General features: G+C 41.1%; 1 protein-coding gene across 14 annotated transcripts in view; it reads left to right on the forward strand.

The window, feature by feature from the left end:
* Bcas3 (BCAS3 microtubule associated cell migration factor) overlaps positions 1-19,833 on the forward strand; it is a 478,038-nt gene that overhangs the window by 32,158 nt on the left and 426,047 nt on the right. For all 14 annotated transcript variants that reach the window (XM_040749387.1, XM_040749386.1, XM_040749389.1 and 11 more), the window contains exon 6: positions 5,997-6,078. In XM_040749387.1, the coding sequence (XP_040605321.1) occupies positions 5,997-6,078 (82 nt within the window). The remainder of the gene's footprint in view (positions 1-5,996; positions 6,079-19,833) is intronic.

A 19,833-nucleotide genomic window follows, 5' to 3' on the forward strand; every position in this document is an offset into this window, starting at 1 on the left:
TTAGTGTGTTAAGGTGTGTTTACCATCTACGGATGGATACCTCGAGTTTTACAGTATATCAAGTGTAGTGTTACTGTCATCATTGCATACCAGGGTGGGAGAAGTTGGTCATTACTGTATTTGGAATTCAGTTTTGGATTTAACTTTTACAGAGGTGCTGAGATGAGTCTGTGAGTCTCAGTCATATTCTGCACTGTTATATCTGCTTCTGCCCTAATGCAACCCTAATCCTGATGTCCTTCAGGATAACAGTTGGGAATCACCCCGCTTCACAGATGATCATCGTAGTAAATGCTGTTAGTTTGTATAATTAGTTTGGGGCTGACTGGCATATCCAGAGGTTGATATGCATTTTATTAATGTAATTCATGTAATTCATAAGTCTGTTATTTTGGCACTCTATCAGAATGACTAATTTAACGACTATCTATAGAAAGAACCCTCATACTTTCTAGTGGAAGTGTGAATTGATAGGAGAGCTTTGGAAAACAATTTTGTTAATCATGAAAGCTGCATCTATACCTATCTCTAACTATCTTTTGGAAAACACTTTTTTTTGTATGTATGTTTGTGTGTTCTGACTGCATGTATGTCCGTGTGCTACTTGTACTACTGGTGCCCACAGAGGGCATTGCATTACCTAGAACTGCAGTTATATACAGTTGAGAGTCACCATATAGGTGCTGGAAATCGAACCCAGGTCCTCTAGAAGACAGTTAAGCCAGTGGTCCTAATTGGAGCCTTGTTTTCCTGCTGTTTTTTTTTTTTTAAACTCTGGCTAGCCTGGAACTCAGTCATCTACCTCTGCCTCTTGAGTGTTGACATTAAAGATATCTATATATCTATATATATAGGTCACCACACTCAATGTTATTTTTAATTTACGCATATTTAAGCATCTGTGTATTTATATGTGCTTGCTGAAGGCCCACAAAAGTCAGAAGAAGGGCTGGAGAGATTGCTCAGAGGTTAAGAGCACTGACTGGTCTTCCAGAGGTCCTGAGTTCAATTCTCAGCAACCACATGGTGGTTCATAACCACCTACAATGAGATCTCATACCCTCTTCTGGCATGCATGCCAGAACACTGTATACATAATAAATAAATAAATCTAAAAAAAAAAGTCAGAAGAAGGCAGTGGATACCCTCTTACAAGAGCTGTGACATGAATACTGGCATTGAACTCTGGTCCTCAGGAAGAGTAACAAGTGCTCTTAATAATTGAGTGGTCTCTAGACCCTTAATTATCTTAAATAGAAGCAGCTACACTAATAAGTCTCTGTAAACAGCTTCATACACATATTCATTGAAGCCATCTGCAGTAATAGTCATAGCTGTATAATCTGTGATGCTAGATACAACCGTAAAGTGGACAGGTGACCTAGATCACACTTCACTTTAAGGAAAGGACCATGTGAAGAACAGCTGGAAGCAGCTAGGGATGCTGCCATGCACTCTAATAGATGCAAACCTCACTAACATCCTCTTTGCTTTATCAGATGTTTGGGCGGGAAGTTGGCTCTGCTGACTCCTGACCAGCATGCTGGTGGGTTTGCTTCCCTACTGGGGTCAGTCTCCTGTGCCCTCCCTTCCCCGTTGAGGTACTAACGAGTTTGCTTTTGTATTTGTGTCTTCCTCTATTTCTCAGGGTGGTGTAAGTGAGACTACAGGCATGGGCACTGCCTCTGGCTTGGAATTATCTTTCTACAGAGTAGATTCAGTTGTCTCTTTACCAAACTTTATTTGCTTGTCTGTTCCGCAGGCAGATGTGGCTTGTGGTAGAGTCCTTCGTGGTATGTACAAGGCCCTGGGTTAAATTTCTACCAAAGATCATTATTGTCAGTTTTTTTTTTTGAGACAGGGTTTCTCTGTGTAGCTTTGTAGACCAGGCTGGCTTCAAACTTGTCTGCTTTCTGAGTACTGGTGAGATAGGTTCTCACTAAGTGTCTTCTGCTGGTCTTGAACCCATTCTGCACAGCACCGTGGGAAGAGCTTGGAACTCTGATCAGACAAGACTTTGAAGGTTTGGGCCTTGGAGTCTTGGGTTAAAGCTGAGTGCCACCATGCCCTGCTTTCTCCCACACTGCCACAGAGGCCAGGAAGCTGGAGTTATGCTGGGTCCAAACTAGAACCGTACTAAGGCCTGTCAGTAGTAAGATTTGTAAAATCATAGTGTTTTATCCAATGGGAGTCTTTGCAGTGATAGAGAAGGAAAAACCTTGCAGTTACATGCGTCAACATGAATTAATTTAATAGCCAGTAATGCGGAAGAGATTCTACAAGAGTATAGTTATACTATATGATCACACTTATACTGTGTCCAGTAATTAAACCCTGTGTACAGTCTTATAAACTAAGATTCTGGTTATGACTGTTGAGGGATGTGGCAAGCCTTCTAAATTTTCATAGTTTTTTGTTATCTATTTATTTACTAATTTTTGTGGAGACAGAGTGTCACTTGGTAGTCCTAGCTGGTGTGGAATTCCTCATGTAGGCCAGGTTGCCCTGGAGTTGTGATGGGGATCCTCCTGCCTCTGCCTTCTGAGCATTTGCCTAACTCTCATTTTCTCGAGGTGTATGTCGGTAACAGATGCTTTATGGAACATCATTAATCTACATGTAACTAATGATCTGTACATCTTAAGTAGATTGCTGTCTGTCAGTCAAGTTTGTCAAAAAAAGGTCATTTGTAAGCCATAGTTGTTCCTGCAGGGCAGGTGGTGCAAGTGTACTTTACTGCACTGTGGAGGTCCAGCTTTGTTGCCCTTGAGTTTTCCATTCTGTTGCCGTTGGGACACGGGGTTTCCGAGCAGGCTGGCTTCCGAGGGCTGGGTAACCTTCATTTGATTTTAGAATTCTCTGAAAGTTTTCTCCATGCTCTTCCAGATCTTTTTGTATGTGTATTGTCTCATGAGTTGTAATTTCTTTTTCCTTAGATTGAGTTGTGAGATTCTAAACTTATATTCCTCTACCCCATTCCAGTTTGGTATGTAATTTGCATATTTTCACCATGCGAAAGCTATTTTCTATGGTTGGAAAAGATTTTTTTTCCTACAGTGTGAACAAATCATTCTTTGTTCTCCTTATTGTGCCTTCAAACTGGTGCGTCCGGTTTATGCCTCAAACAACAAAAGTCTGTCATCAGAAATTAAAATGCCAGCAAGAACAAAGGCAGAGACCAGGAGGAGCTGGGGAGAGATTCCCTCTAGTGCCTTCCTCTCCTGTTACTGTTACCACAGTGGCCTGGAAGCTGGAGTTCTGGGTCCACTCTCCCTGGTTCTGTCCTTGCCATTCTTGGATTGTGAGCTTGCAACTTCTTTTCAGGCTATAGGATTCCTTGTTATTTTCAGAGATAATTTTTTTCTAGGAAACCCAACAGTAGTTTTGACTGCTTTTAACACTGTTTTGGTATTTATTTGAAAGCAAAGTTACCCATGAGCACACTGCATAAAAGCATTAGAGGCAGCTTGGCAGCATCCCTGTATGTCTGTGTTCTTTCTGACGTGTGGAAGACTTGCTGTCTGGATATGCCTTGGTAACACTCTCTGTCCAGCGTTGTTCTAATTTAGGATTTTCACGTACATTTGGTAGATTCTTTCCTGGGAGGCTGATATTTGTGATTACATTTTGCAGTGAGAATTTCGCTTCTGATTTTAGCAGGTTGTACTCCGGAGTTTAGTATATTCACAGCTCTGTATGTGTGACACATTACTTCCTCCTTCTCTTGTCCTATGCTGTACTCAGGATCCTAGAGCCCTAACTCAGGCTGTGAGGTGTGGACAGTGAGTGTGGTGATGTCATTTCAATGGTTTTTCCTCATGGCTTTTTGTTCTCACTGGTTGCTGTACATGTAAATATGTGTCCGGGATAGAAAGGGACTTTGAGTCATTTTGTAAGTGTTTTGCTGTAAAGCTTCATGTGTCTGGGTTTTGCAATGTTTTCTGCTCTAGTGTATTGAATTCAGTGATGACAGACATTAATTATGGCAGGACAGATTTTACAACAGGGCTTGGTATATCTGAGTACAGAGACTCAGAGAAATGCGGTTACACTTTTTAACATTTGAGTTTATTCGGTAGAACCAAAAACTAAATGCCAGTCCTGGCACATGGAAACGATAGTACAAACAGGAGATTTTGTGTTCACACTGTAATTTGTTATGGGTGTAAATTTCACAAGTGGAATTTTTTCATTAGTTTGTATTATACAACTTTAACTTTTACATTAAAAAAATTTTTTTTTTGAGACAGAGCTTCTGTGTAGCTTTGGAGGCTGTCCTGGAACTGGCTTTTGTAGACCAGGATGGTCTTGAACTCACAGAGATTCGCCTGCCTCTGCCTCCCGAGTGCTGGGACTAAAGGCTTGCGCCACCAATCAGGATTCCTTTACATTATTTTTAATTAAAGATTTTCTTAATTGTATGGAAGTATAGACTTACCTATTTCTTGGCCTGCAGATACTGTATTTTCAAAATGTAATGACTTGGTCAGCATTGCCTGCTTTGTCTTTTTTGTTCCAGGTTTCCAGTGGTGGGGACTTGGCACTTGTCAATAACACATCTTTGATATAAGTTGACAATATCACTGCTCACCTGTTAGCATATGTGTTCAAAAGCCAAAAGATGTGTTACATTTTAGATTTCAGAAAAATGTAGGATTGTTGCGTTAGATGAAAAGTTTCACAAAATAATCATCCAAGTTTCTTCCTAGAAGCTTTTAATTCTGTCCTATTATCGTAAACGGAGACTTGAGAGCTGCAGTGTGTTTGCTCGTGGGTTTCATTATTGAAATGAAAGCTTGTGGCACACAGAGGCGTTCGCTCTGCTGGCTTCTTTGAGCTTTTGGGTAGGTGGTGCTGTTGTTGCACTATCCTTGCTGGGCCCTCTTGTCTGCTGCAGCCCGCAGATAGTTGTCACTACCACAAGCACAACGGATACTTACAGGAAAAACACTTAGAGCTCACAGCCCTAGAAGGTGCATAGGAGAAAGCCTGAAGATGTGAGTTCTTTCTCTAAAGGCACCTCTGCATGCACATAGTCTACTTCGGAAGATTCGCCAGCTTTTCATGATGGATCGTACTTTAAACTACTTGTTGGGCAAAGCCTGCTAAAACAATAGTATGTGCCTTCTATGAGTTTTGTTTTGTTTTTTTATCTTTGTTTCTAACAGAAGTTCTTGAGTCTTTGTGACAAACTTTACAAACCTATTATCTTCTCTGATACTATATTCCATTAAACACTAACAGTTACTGCAGTGTGCTGAAGACCATATTAGTATCACCTCCCACAGTCAGTCTAGAAAGCTGTTATTTTCTAATTCTCTTTTACTTTGCTCACTAGATCAACCAGCAGTGGAAAGGCATTTTAAAATTTGATCTACACTAGCATACTGTACCCTGTTGCCTTTTGGAGGAACAGAATGCTGTAGTCTTTATACCAAAGCACAGAATCTGACTTTACTCAAGGGAGTGGACATTGTTACAGTGTTTGATCTTTGTTTATAGTAAAAGTGATGACTTCCAAAGTTGCCTGATTGCAACTTTATTACTCACAGAATTTTGCAGTTAGAGGTGTGTTGGAGGTCTTTTTAAGCAGCCTTGTTCTGTATTAGCAAAATAATCTAGCTGATAGATTTGGATGATTCTAGAAAGATAACTGACCGATAGTGGAACTTGGATATTGCAGAACAGTCTCATAGCTGCCTCGCTCCAACATGGAGAGTGAGTGCATGAGCTGCATCGATTTCTCAGGGATTGATAGAAATTACACACTTCCAGAACAGACTTTTTTCAAGTTCATACCAATAATGAATTGTAATCTTTTTCTGAAATTGCTTACATTATTCAAGATTGGGATGTATTTGATGTGCATGATCACCCCTAAATCCTAATGTATTTTGTGTGTGCATATGTGTTTCCAGCAAATCACAATAATGTTTAGATGTTGTACCACATATTCTAGTATACTGAGAAATTTCTGTCTGTCTTCTCTTACACAGATCAGCGGGGAAGCCCAGGAGCTCTTCTCTGTTCGACACGGCCCAGTCCGAGCTGCTAGAATCTTGCCTGCTCCACAGTTGGGTGAGTGCAGCCCTTAAGGAAAACCAAACCACACAGTTTCTCTTCTGTTGATTTTGGACTATAGACAGCAAGAGTGATAACCCAGGTCTGTTTCGCTGCAAAGGTCCATTCTGCCTTCTTCCTCCCCCAAGACAAACCCTTAGTGCTCTCAGTTGCAATAGAAATAGGTAATCTTAACCATTTCAATATGGCTATTCACTTTCTGCTGTGGTTTTGATTTATCTCCATCCTCTTTGATCTCGATTTGGCCTCTGCCTTTGCTAGCTCTTTCTGCAAGCTGTCTTCTCTCCTGGCTTTCTGGGCATCCTTTTGGACTGCCTTTGTTCTGCTGCAGACGTGCTTTCTTCTGTGGGTATTCCCCAGGCCTCCCCCCGAATGCCTTTCCCTTTTCAGTTAGACTTGCTGGCTTACACAGCTTGGTTTTCAGTATTGTCTCTGCTGTAGGTGACTCTACAGTCAGAGACTTCGCTATGGTAGAAGGGTGTTGTGGGCTTTTAACTGTGCTTTTTATGTGCTTTATGGCAACTGTTTCTCTAAGTTTTTATATTAGTGCTTATTCATTGTGGAAAACAATGAAAATTATTGGTGTCTTCATGTATACACTATTCTTTGAACCTTTTTGCCCTCCACTGCCTTCTTATTCATCCATGTTTCTTGCAAGTACTTCTTAATATTGCATTTAAATATTGTGTGTTCTATATTTATGTACAAAGGTCCAAAATGTATGTTCATATTACATTTCCTGACTCCTTTATATTATGAAATCAGAAAACGTATTTTTTCCTTGTTCCCCACATTCACAAAAATACATTTTTATATATTCATTGAACATGCATATTAATTACATGGGACACTTTAAAGTGTTTTTAACTACAATAAGGATATAAAATACTTTAATTCTATTATAATTTTAAAGATTATCCTGAAATGAAAATCTCATTAAAACTTCATGTAGCTGTGTTAATTAAATTGGTGAGAGTGATGCTCATTAAATCTTAAGCCTTGATTGTACATAGGGATTAATGTAATAATTAAATTTTCTTTAATGAAATAGAAAGGATAGCTGGGCAACAATACCCTGGGATCACATGATTTCTCCCTTGCAGTTTTCTGTGTGGCCTTCATCTGCACTGTTCCCTTACACCCCCCACCCCATGTGTTCTCTTGTTTGGCCTTGAGTCTCAGTCTCTCTCTCTCTCTCTCTCTCTCTCTCTCTCTCTCTCTCTCTCTCTCTCTCTCTCTCTATCTCTCTATCTCTCTATCTCTCTCTCGCTGCATTTATGTTCTTGTGAACTGTTTTGACAAAGAAGGTTCTAATAGGCTATTCTTCCCTTTTTTTGGAATAGTCAGGGTTGTCTACAAGGATTTTAACAGTAACAGACTCAGATTTTTGCCTTTTTCATTTTATTTGTAAAGTTCTTTTGTTGAGTTACTAACCAACATTTCTCAACTTTTACTTGTCGTAAAGTAGCTTTAAATTGCTTTGTTAGTCAATAGACTATTTCTTCCACTAATAGACTCCTTTAGATTTCAAGTACAGTTTTATAGGATAAATGTTCTGACTGAAAAATTCTTTATATGCCATTTTAATGTTTTTTGTTAAATTTTATTATGTTTTTATTAAATGTAATACATGGGACAGAACTCATAAAATTTGTATTAGAAAATACCGTCCTCCCTGGGGTTGTCCCCACTCTGCATTCATTACTCCTTCGTTTTGGTGGCAGTCGTTCTGTTGCTTCCTGAAAGCACACGTGGTGGAGAGCACAGCCCTGTCGTGTGAAATGTCTTTATTCTCCCTGAACTGCTGGCTGGCCAGTAACTGCTTGCTTATAATCATATTATTTTAGAGTTTTGTAGGTATTAGATTTGAGTTATGTGCAAGAGTCTGAATCCATTTTGACATCTTTTTCCTTATGTGTATCCTGTTTTTCTGTTTGGAATGTTGACTTGTTCTTTGTGTTCTTTTTGGTTTTTAGAGACAGGGTTTCTCTGTGTTGCTTTGGAGCTGTCCTAGAGCTCAAATCTGTAGATCAGGCTGATCCTGAACTCAGGGATTCGCCTGCTTCTGCTTCCTGGGTCCTGGGATTAAAGGCGTGAGCCAACACAGCTCAGCTTCTTTGGGGTTCGTTATAAGTTCTGACTATGTAGCTCTGGTTGGCCTACAACTTTGCTGTAAAGACCGTAATGCCCTACAAGGTTCAGTTTTTAAAAACCGCCTTGTTATTGTGTGCATGTGAATGATGTGTGGAGGCTAGAGGCCAGCTTTGTAGAGCGTGTCCTTCCCTCTGTCTTCTGGGGATTGCGGATCTGGAACTGCAGGTGCCTTTACCAGCTGAGCCGGCTTGCTTGCCCCTCCTTTGACCTTTGTGCGCTGATCCCTGGACTGTGTGTGTTTATGCACACCGTCTTCCATCCTCAGCCTTCCAATTGCCCCAACAGTGTTCCCTTTTTGATGTGTGAGTTTCCTTAACTTACTTAAGTGATCTGTTCTTTTGTTATTAGGCTTTTATTTACACTTCCCCTCTCTCTTTCTTTCCTACTCATTTATTTGTTTGCCTGCTTGTCTGTGACAGGGTTCATCTCCATAGCCAGGCTGGCCTGGAACTTATTTTGTAGTCCAGATTGCCTCTTCTTGCCTTAGCTTCACAAGTGCTGAAATTACAGGCATAGCCACCATACCCAGTGAATTTCTGCTAACCTCTCCTGCTCCTCCTCGCTGTTGGGTGTGTGTCCTCAGAGTACTCTCTGCTCTTTTGCTCATTTGTAGACTTTTCATGCTTTTAAACAACTTACCATGCGTGTAGGTACATATTACATGTGACGAATGTGCCACAGCATGGGTGTTGAGGTCAGGGTTGCCTTTCTCCTTTTATCTTTACACAGGTTCTAGCTTCTCTGGTTGTTAGGCTTGTGCTTTACATTGGATCATCTTGCCGGTCCACAATACATTCAGTGCCTCTTAAGAGTGCTTGCTATGGGTCCCACTGCTGCCTCCTGCACACTCAATCCTGGCTCTGTGGGCTTTCACCAGGGAGGGGTGGGTTCCACATGTTGGGCTGGGCCAGGCCCTCCAGAGGATAAGGTGTTTTATAAGCCCAGGCACCAATGAGAACGGACCAAAGAGTTTCAGGGCAGCTCTGTCCACCCATTGCATGCATGGTGCCACACATCAGATACTGTTGTTCATGCAACCATTTAATCCAGCGTGAATGCACAGTGAGAGCTGTTTTTTTTTTTTTTAAAGATTTATTTATTACATATACACTGTTCTGCCTACATGTCAGAAGAGGGCACCAGACTGAATTGTAGATGGTTGTGAGCCACCATGTGGTTGCTGGGAATTGAACTCAGGACCCCTGGAAGAGCAGTCAGTGCTCTTAACCTCTGAGCCATCTCTCCAGCCCCGTGAGAGCTGTTTTTAATGACGCAGAAACATTTGAGCATTGTATTTCTAGCATCCCCCTTGTGAGCACTAGACTTCCAATCTTAGTCAGATTTTTGTTTTAACACTTTGTTTTTGTATGGACACTCAGCAAGTTATCTATTTTTGCCAGTTATCTATGAACAAAACCCTTTGATTTGTAGTTTTAAGGATTAACCCTCTAAGTTCTCTTCATGTTTGGGGTTCTGTTCTGTTAATTTTCTTTTGCTTTTTTGTGTTTTTTTTTTTGTTTTGTTTTTACTTTTGCATTTAAGACCATTAAATTTTGTTTTGCTTGGGGGGAGGGGAAAGAGTGCTTGTTGTGACGTCTTAATAAATATTTGTTGAATGTTGTTGTATGGTGTAGTCTCATGGAAGTTAAGACCAAATTTCTGTGGAAAACCTACCCCCCCTTTAAAACAGAAAACCAAGGTTTTAAATGTAATTTTAACCCACAGGAGATTGACCCTGTAATGGTGTACCGGTATAATGGTCAGCACTGTAGGGGTGCAGTGGTCAGCACTGTAGGGGTGCGGTGGTCAGCCCTGTAGGGGTGCGGTGGTCAGCCCTGTAGGGGTGCGGTGGTCAGCACTGTAGGGGTGCGATGGTGTAGTGGGTAGGTTCTTCTTTTTCCCAGTAAAGCATGCTTCTCTTCTTTGGCCACTTAAGGAACTCAGTATGTTCTCCTCCCCAGCCACTCAGAATATTCTTTTAATAACTTACTGATTTATGTGTATGTGTGTATCCATGTTTGCGTGAGTGTTTACAGATGCTAGAAAATATTCTCAGGTATTCTGGAGCTATGAGTAGTCTGATATAGGTGCTTGGAACTGAACTCTGGTCCTTTGCAAGAGCAGTAAGCACTTTTAACCATTGGGCATCTCTCCTCCTGACTCCAGTGATCCAATACACTCTTAATTAGTCTAAATCTTTGGAATCTTTTTCAATTAAAAGTAATAGAAAGCACGACTGGGAATGTAGTTCAGTTAGTAGAGAGCTTGCCTAGTTGTGTGAGGCCCTGGGACCTGTAAAACCATATGTGGTTTACACTCTTGTGATCCTAGCACTAAGGAAGCACAGGCAGGGCTATCTTAAGTTCAGAGTCATCTTCAGTTGTATAGCAAGTTAGCCAGCCTGGGTTGTATCCGTCCAAAAAATGTAGCAAGTTACAACCAATCTTATATCAATAAAAACTTGAAGTATGTGGAGGAAGTAAGGGAGAAGAAACACACTACTAAAACACACTGTGTTTGAAAAATGTGTTAATGAGGCTAGGCAGTGGTGGCACATGCCTTTAATCCCAACAGAGGCAGGCGGATTTCTGAGTTTGGCGGCCAGCCTGGTTTACAGAGTGAGTTCCAGGACAACCAGGGCTATACAAAGAAACCCTGCCATGAAAAAAAAAAAACCAAAATAAATAAAAAAATAAAACGCTTTAATGATTTAAGATCTTAATTTAAGATGCTAATTTAAAACATTAGAGATTATTTAAAAGGCTCTTTAAGGTCCACATAAAGGTAAATGAAAAAAAACTTGATGCAGATCCTCCTTGAACATTGGTCTTGGGCTGGGCAGTGGTGGCACACACCTTTAATCCCAGCACTCTGGGAGGCAGAGGCAGGCAGATCTCTTTGAGTTCAAGGACAGCCTGGTGGTCTATAAAGTTCCAGGACAGGCTCCAAACTACAGAGAAACCTTGCTTCAAAAAACAAAAACAAAAACAAACAAACAAACAAAAAAGAAAATTAGTCTTGGAACCTTATTTCAAGTAAAGTCAGGTTTTCTCATAATCTGAGAAGCAAGATTTGGAAACTTAGTTGTGTAATACAACATGTCCATATGTATGTTTTAACATATAAGTTAAGACTTTTATATGGTTATTATGTTTGACTTTGTGAAACTTATATCCAGCTGAGCTTGGCGGCTAACACCTGTTATCCCAGCACTCTGGAGGCTGAGGCAGGAGAATTGCTCCTTTTATGGTAGTATTAGCTACAGAGGTTGAAGCCGGCCTGGGCTACATATTGATTGAGCCCCTGTCTGAAAACAGAAGCAGCTGTTAGTGGTGCTTATAACTAACTGTTTTTCCAGCAGTGCTGAGTTGGAGGCAGTATTCCTCATAGTGACTTTTCTCATTGCTGTAATAAAATATCTGTCAAAAGCAGCTTATTGAAGGAAAGATTCCTCTTGGACCATGGTTCAAGGGTATAATCCACAGGGTAAAGTGATGGAGGCAGGAGCTTGGAGTAGTTGGTACATTGCATCTGCAGGAAGCAGAAAACATGGTATTGCTCAGCTAGGCTCTTCCTTTCTCAGCTGTTTGGGACCCCAAGAGGAAGTCTTACTCCCTCAATTAACCTACTCTATATATTCCTTAGCATACATGATGATGCCTTGAGGCTAGCCCAGACAGTCCCTCACCAGCATACCCAAAGGACTGTTTTCTAGGTGATTTTAGATCTTGCTAGGTGACAATTGACATTAATCTTATGGAGGCTGTATAGTGGTTTTATCCTGAGTATGGGGCTGCCTTGGGCTACTTGAAACCCTGTCTCAGAAGACAAACATCAGGGGGCTGGAGAGATGCTTCTCTTGTAGAGGACCTGAATTTAATTTAGTTCCCAGTACCCCTTTTGTGTAGCTTAAAATTGCTATCTTTAGGAAGGAAGGGAGGGAGGAAGTCAGAGAAAGCATTGGGGCTGGAGAGTGGTTAAGAGTTTGTGCTGTTGAAATGTTCCAATACTCTGGAGTAGATAAAAAAATGCTTGTAATTGCAGCTCTAGGGATCCAGTGCCTTCTTCTGGACTCTGCAGCTACTCTTTTTTTTTTTTTTTTTTTTTTTTTTTGGTTTTTCGAGACAGGGTTTCTCTGTATTGTTTTGGAGGCTATCGGTCCAGCCCAGCCTCGAACTCACAGAGATCCGCCTGCCTCTGCCTCCCGAGTGCTGGGATTAAAGGCGTGTGCCACCACCGCCCGGCTCTGCAGCTACTCTTATGTAAGTACATGTACACACACACACACACACACACACACACACACACACACACACACACACACACACACACACACACACACTTCACTTATGCACCTTCCAAAAAACAAACCCCCAAACCAAAAAACCAAAATCAACCAACCAGCTGCATCAATTTATTAACAATTATCTCTGGGGAACAGAACATGAGGAGATATGTATTCAGAGCATGACCTTATCATGTGCAAATTCCTCAATGTCACATCGACTAACAACCAAAGGTTAAGAAAATTCAGCTCCTGAAATAGGGAAATTGAATGTTCATGTAATTCTGTGTTTCAGGGGAAAATTTCCTCCCTTCTTCCTTCTCTCATTCCTTCAGATACTGAGTGCATGTACTTAACAGCTTAGGGTATGGATTGCTGGATTTTTTCCTCTTTAAATATTCATGCATGCATAAAACTAATTTATTCACTTAACCCACAGACCTCTTCAGGTTCTTTACATATATTGGTTGCAGTGTGTGTGTGTGTGTGTGTGTGTGTGTGTGTGTGTGTTTCAAAACAATTTATAGTGTGATCACCATTCTCCTTCAAAACCAAGGATTTTTTCATTGTGTCTAAAAACTTTTACATTTCATCTTTCACACAACTTATTTTAACTTTTTTCTTAACTACATTTTTGTGATCTCACAAACGTCCATATACAGCAGCATTAGTTCTGAGTTAAATCTGGTTTTTGTCATGTTCAAAGGAGAATCATTTGATTTGTTCAGCTGTATGAAGTCAGAATTTATGACTAAGTTCTTGAGAAATGTTGGTGTGATATTTTTGATCTAACATTTTGATGGCTGTGGTTAAACAAATGAACTCTGTTACACACGAGTGCATGCGAACACACACACACAGACACACACACACACCATTCAAAAGTAGGCCAACTGACATTTGTTTGCAGTTATCAGCAGTATGTTGCAAAGAACAGGGTACAGGCTTATTGACATTTTAAATGGCTGAACTCTGAGATTTGGGGCTTCCCTGATGTTTTCTGCTCTAATTACTTCTCAGCATCCATCGGTATTGTGTGTTTGTTCCTAACACCTCATTCCTAGCATGGAAGCTATGCTGCTTGGGGTCATTTAGGAATGATCTGTTTTCCAAGCCTCTGCTTGGCAGTTCTGTTTATCCTGATCCTGTTCAGAGGACAATGTTCCTGAGGAGAGTATCCGCCCTTTCTGGTTTTGGTGTGGTGTGGTATGGGCTTTGACATATAGTGTAACCTGTGCGAGCCTTGTATTAATGCTCTTTCCTAGGAGTGGTCTAGAGAGAGGATTCTAAGTTAGTGGTCTGTGTGAACTCTCATCAGTGAAGTTAGTGTTCGGTGTGAACTTTCCTGTCTGCTGGTGCTGTACTGATGACACTCAGGGCTGCATGTGCACATCCCCCATTGGGACTTTAGATCTCACTTCACCTTGGTCTCAGTATTCTCATGGATTATTTGCTGTTAGTGACTGTCAGGAACTATTTTTTACCAAACCAGGTGTTTCTAGACTCTGTATACGGCATGCTTCCTGATGGTGTGATTTTTGCTTTGAGGCCAGCTGTATTACCTTTAATATCAGCACTAGGGAGGCAGAGGCTGGTGGGATCTCTCTGAATTTGAGTTCAGCCTGGTCTACATACCATGTTACAGTATAGCTGAGGCTACATTTAGAGTATCCTATCTATAACAAAAAAGAGGCTTAGACTGTATTTATTTTTCATTGTGAAAATGTAAAATACCTTTAGTGCCTCTGTTGTATTTGGAAAGGCAAAATTAACATGGGGACAAATAAATACACAAAAAAGCCATTGTCCTCCAATGCTTCATTTAAACTTTAATCTTTTTGTCACAAATGTCACAAATGGTCAGGTGATAGTGGCAAATGTCCTTAATCTGAAGGTAAAGGCAGGCAGATCTTTCTTGAGCTTGAAACTTTCTGGTTAGGGCTATACTAAGAAACTAAGAAACCCTGCCTGGAAATACCCTTCTCTCCAAAAAAAATAAATGAATAAAAAAATGTCACAAATGCAGCTTTTCTTTTTAATTAATAAGTCTTTAAAAGAAATGTTGACTGCTTTTTTTCGTGGCAGGAAATAAACTCACAACAGTACACTGGGTATGTCAGTCCAGGTTTAGGAAGACAGGTGTAATGAGAGGCTGCTAAGTCACTGTGGGTTTAATGACAGTGACCCAGATAAACAGATGACTGTCGCTGCATGTTAAATGCTTTCACTGGAGATTGGGTCTTGGTGAAAGGATGAATCTTTGGTCCTAAAATCTGTATTTGTTTATTGTGATACAGGCATGAAATCTAAAACTCAACATTTGCTAAGTAATAGTATAAAATAGATAAAATTTACCCTTATTGAAATGTTCTATTTGACTTAAAATGAATGCATTTTAAGGAATACTGTTTGATGATCCAACAGATGCAGTAGTGTCACTGCTACTGCCTTCAACAGGCAAGGCCTCTCCATGCTGTAGAAAGCCCGGCTGTCAACTCTGAATGCCCTAGGACACTTACAACACACAGTAGAATAAAACAAATGTGGGAAGGATGTGGAAAAATTGGAACCTTCAATCATGGTTCCTGGGAATGTATCATTAGTGTAGTTATGTTGAAAACTAGTTTGAAGTTCCTTAAATGTTATATATAGAGCTACCATATGAACCCATCAATTCTGTCTGTAGGTATACAACCAAGAAATGAAATATAATGTTCACATAAGAATGAAAATATATGCATATACAAGAGCATATACATGAGCTTCATAGCAGTATTAGACGAACATTGAAATAACCCAAATATTTACCAACTGCAGTTATACATACAGTGGACTATCATTTGGTCATTAACAGGAGCAGGTTTTGACTCTTTCTTTCTTTCTTTCTTTCTTTCTTTCTTTCTTTCTTTCTTTCTTTCTTTTTTCGAGACAGGGTTTCTCTGTATTGTTTTGGAGGCTGTCCTGGAACTCATTCTGTAGACCGGGCTGGCCTCGAACTCACAGAGATCCACCTGCCTCTGCCTCCCCGAGTGCTGAGATTAAAGGTATGTGCCACCCTCCCAGCTAGGTTTTGACTTTTTAAAAATTTTTATTTATTTTTTTAATCATGTTGAATATTGGATAGTGCTTAACCAGGGTCTGTAGAGTTAAGCCCTTTACCAGAGTCACATTGCAGGAATAAAGTTCTGATCTGTGCTACAGCCTGGTGAGTGGCTCCTATGACGTCGTTTTTTCTCTACAGCCTGGTGAGTGGCTTCTCTGACGTCGTTTTTCTCTTCCCCCCTCTCTCCTATGCCTCCACTTCCTTCTCCTCTTCTGTGCTGCCGCCTTTTCTTCTTTGATCCCCCAGCCTCAGTTTTTCAAGTTCTAGGATTGCAGGCATTACATGGTCACGACTTTGAGGGTCACGCGTGTTGTACCTTTTTAAAATGCTATTTTAATATGTGTGTGTGCTTACGCATTGGTGTGCTGGTGTGCACATCTGTGTGATGTGTGGTGGCCAGAGAAGGTTGTTGTGTGTTTTCTAGGCCGAGTGGTTAGTGAGTTCCCAGTATTCACTTGTCTTGGCTGCAAACACAGCAATGGCTTATTTTTTACATGTGAATTTGAACTCTGGTTCTTTTGCTTGTACAAGCAAACTTTTTTGGTTTTTCGAGACAGGGTTTCCCTGTGGCTTTGGAGGCTGTCCTGGAACTCGCTCGGTAGACCAGGCTGGTTTCGAACTCACAGTGATCTGCCTGCCTCTGCCTCCCGAGTGCTGGGATTAAAGGCGTGCACCACCAACGCCCAGCTACAAGCAAACATTTTTACTGTTGTAAGTTAAGACAAGAAGTATGTGAGAGAAAGACTCCATGAAACAGGGTTCAAGCAGAGGTTTTTTTTTTATTAGGAAAAGAGATCATAAAAAGGGGGAAGGGGAGTGGGGAGACCAGCCTCAGGGGACAGGAGCAGTAAGAGAGAGAGAGAAGGGGGAGAGGAGACAGAGAGACAGACACACCGAGAGAGAAGGATGGGAGTTGAGAGGGCCCTTTATAAAGGGGACAGTGTGAATATGCACAGGTGATACTCATAGTGGCTGCAGATGAGGGCATATCCTGTCAGAACCCCAAGGACAGGCCAGTACAGATGCCTGAAAACTAACACTTATTGGCTTAGCCTTCTCCCCACCCCTGTATTAGTTTTTAATTCCCTTTCATTTTTGAGTTGTATTCTACTGTCCATTGATATGCTGTCTTCCAGCAAGGGTATTTTGTTTTGCTGTTATGTTTAAGCTGCTCTTACTGCTACTAGATGCATGTATTGATTTATCAAGGGTCTTTCTTTAGAAGCGGGGTATATGTTTATTAAATATTGCCAAATATCTGTATTACAAATATTGTTAGTTCTACCAGCAATGGTTCTTTCCCCAATCATGTTAAGTTGTTTTTGGCTGTGTGAATTTAGGGAAACGGTCTACCTCTGGCCTTTATGCCCAGGCATTCCCTGGTTCTTTTCTTGTTGCTTTGAGGTAGAGTCTCCAAAAGTTGAGCTGAGCTGGCTCTGTAGACCAGTAAGCCTTGACCTTGTGATACTTCTGCCCCAGCCTTGGGAGCAGTTGGGATCGTGGGAGATATGCTGCATTCCCATTGTTGAGCATCTTTTCTCACACACATGTGGGCTGCGTTTGCACCAGTAAACACATACATGTAAATAAAAATAAATCCCTAAAAAGTTCTAAGTACTTGACTATTTTTTTAAAACTGTGTTCATATCTTGCCTTTTTTTTTTAATGTCTCATGGTAGGACTCATTCAGTACATAACATTTACACATTGGCTTCTTTTAGTCAATGATATGTATTAAATTTTTTTAAAGTCTTCATTCCTTGATTGCTCACTAATTTCCTTTCAATCATGAATAATATTTCCTCACAGTCAAGGGTGGTCTATCTGTTCACCTACAGGAAGACATGATGGTTGTTGCATCCATGTGTATCACAGTCTGGCTGTTAGAAGTAAATAAAGCCACTGTAAGCATTCATACATGTGGACATGTCTTCCCATCATTTAGATAAATATCCAGGAAGCTGAGGCCATTGCATGGTGAGAACATGTTTAGTTTTTACAGAACTGCCAGACTGTCTTCCATCGTGGCAATGCCATTTTTATAGTTGTACCTGTAAGGAGTGACAGTTCTGTTGCTGCATGCCCTGCCCACCTTCTGGTGCCAGTGTTTTGCAATTGGCCACTGAGTAGCTGTTCTGGGGCATCTTACTGTTGTAATTGGCAATTCCTCAATGACCTGTGATACCAAACAGGGTCTTACTATGTAGCCTTGGCTGGCCTGGAGTTCCCCCTTGCCTCTGTCTCCTATGTGCCAATTTTTTTTGTTTTTCCAAGATAGGGTTTCTCTGTGTAGCTTTGGAGCCTGTCATGGAACTCACTCTGTAGACCAGGCCGGCCTCAAACTCAGAGATCCACCTGCCTTTGCCTCCCGAGTGCAGAGATTAATGGTGTGCACCACCACTGCCTGGCTGTTTTGTGCCAATTTTAAAATAGCTTTTTTGTTGTTGTTGCTGTTGGTTTAAAGTATTGATTCTAGAGGCTTAGCCTTGTCATAGAAAGTGTGGTTAGCATGTGCAAGAGAGTGTAGTCTCCAGCAAACTTCCAAAACCCAGAAAAATGACAAAAACAAAACACCAAACCAGCCAACTAAATAAGCTCCAGGCCCCAGTTCCTGTCTGTTTTAAATAGTGCTTCTGTGTAAGCTGTTTTCTGCACATATTTTCTCACAATATGGTGCATTTAATAGTGTCCTTTACAGAGCATGCTAAATCATGGTTCCCCGTTCCCTACATGTGACTGTGCTCATGTTCTCTGAGTCACGACTTCATGATCCGCCTGTGCTTCTGCTTCTGTCGCTAGGGCTTTAGGCTCTGTGACCTGCTCTCTCTCCCACATCTGTCGTTAACAGTCGGCTCACCCCTGCTCTAACGATAGTCAACTGCTGTTGCTGTCCCACATCTGTCGTTAACAGTCGGCTCACCCCTGCTCTAACGATAGTCAACTGCTGTTGCTGTCCCACATCTGTTGTTAACAGTCGGCTCACCCCTGCTCTAACGATAGTCAACTGCTGTTGCTGTCCCACACCTGTTGTTAACAGTCGGCTCACCCCTGCTCTAACGATAGTCAACTGCTGTTGCTGTCCCACAGTCTGCACCCCTGCTCTAACACCAGTCAGACTTCTGTTAGGATTCCGGTCTACCCTGACTACTGATGGTATTTCATACATACAGTTTTTAATGCAGCTGTAATCAGTAGCATGCATAACTCTCTTTGTGTGTGGTAGTTTGAAGCTGAGTTTGAGGGTGGGAACATGAGCTCTTTCTACTTTACTGCCCTGCAAATGCTGTGACTGTAGGTGGGAGCCACGAGGCCTGCCTGTTGTCTCAGTTTTGACGGATGTGCACGTTATGTTCCATATCTCTGGTAGACAGGATTTCCACCAACATGGAGCTTTCTCATTTGTGCGCTGCCTCCCACTCACTCAGCTCGTTTCCAGTGCTTTTCTTTCTTTTCTGATTTCTTTCACAGCAGAGAACACAGTTTTCCATATTTTGGGGGTTGTTTTAAACTCTAGGTATCATTCCTTCCTATTACCAAATAATATTTCATTGAATGAATATATTACCCTTATCCCTTGGGTATTTTTTACTTATATTTTTAAATGCAGCTGTAATTTATGGCATGTAAATTGTGTGTGGTAGTTTGAAGCTTATATTCAGGCTCTTGAATTGGTCTTGACATGTTTTATATTTTAAAATTTATTTAATTTTATTTTGTAATGCATTGGTGTTCTGTCTGTTTGTGGGTGTTGTATCATCTGGAACTGTAGTTGCAAACAGTTGTGAGCTGCCATGTGGGTGCTAGGAATTGCATCTGGGTCCTCTGCAAGACCAGCCAGTATCTTAACCACTGAGCAATTTCTTCAGCCCCTGAACATGGTTTTGAGCAATTATGACCATTATCATACAGGTCTTAGTGTCAAGGAGTTAAGACCCATGTGGGTGTGCTGAACAGATAAGTAGATCAACAATGTAGTGTGTGCAGTATGAGGCCCCGGTAGGTGCTATACAGAAAGAAATCTGGGTATAGGATAGAATGATGAAAGATGGTGGACAAAGAGGCCTTTCTGAGTGGGGGATGTTTTTGGTCAAGATGTAAAAGACATAAGAGGGTATTCAGCAGAGAGTAGAAAGTGCTGTGTTGTGGAACTGGAAAGCCCAGTGTGGTATAGAATTGAGTAGCCTGGATAGGCGTCAAAGGGGTTGTGGTA

Source organism: Mesocricetus auratus, unplaced genomic scaffold (genome assembly GCF_017639785.1).
Source record: "Mesocricetus auratus isolate SY011 unplaced genomic scaffold, BCM_Maur_2.0 Super-Scaffold_100007, whole genome shotgun sequence".
Lineage (NCBI taxonomy): Eukaryota > Metazoa > Chordata > Mammalia > Rodentia > Cricetidae > Mesocricetus > Mesocricetus auratus.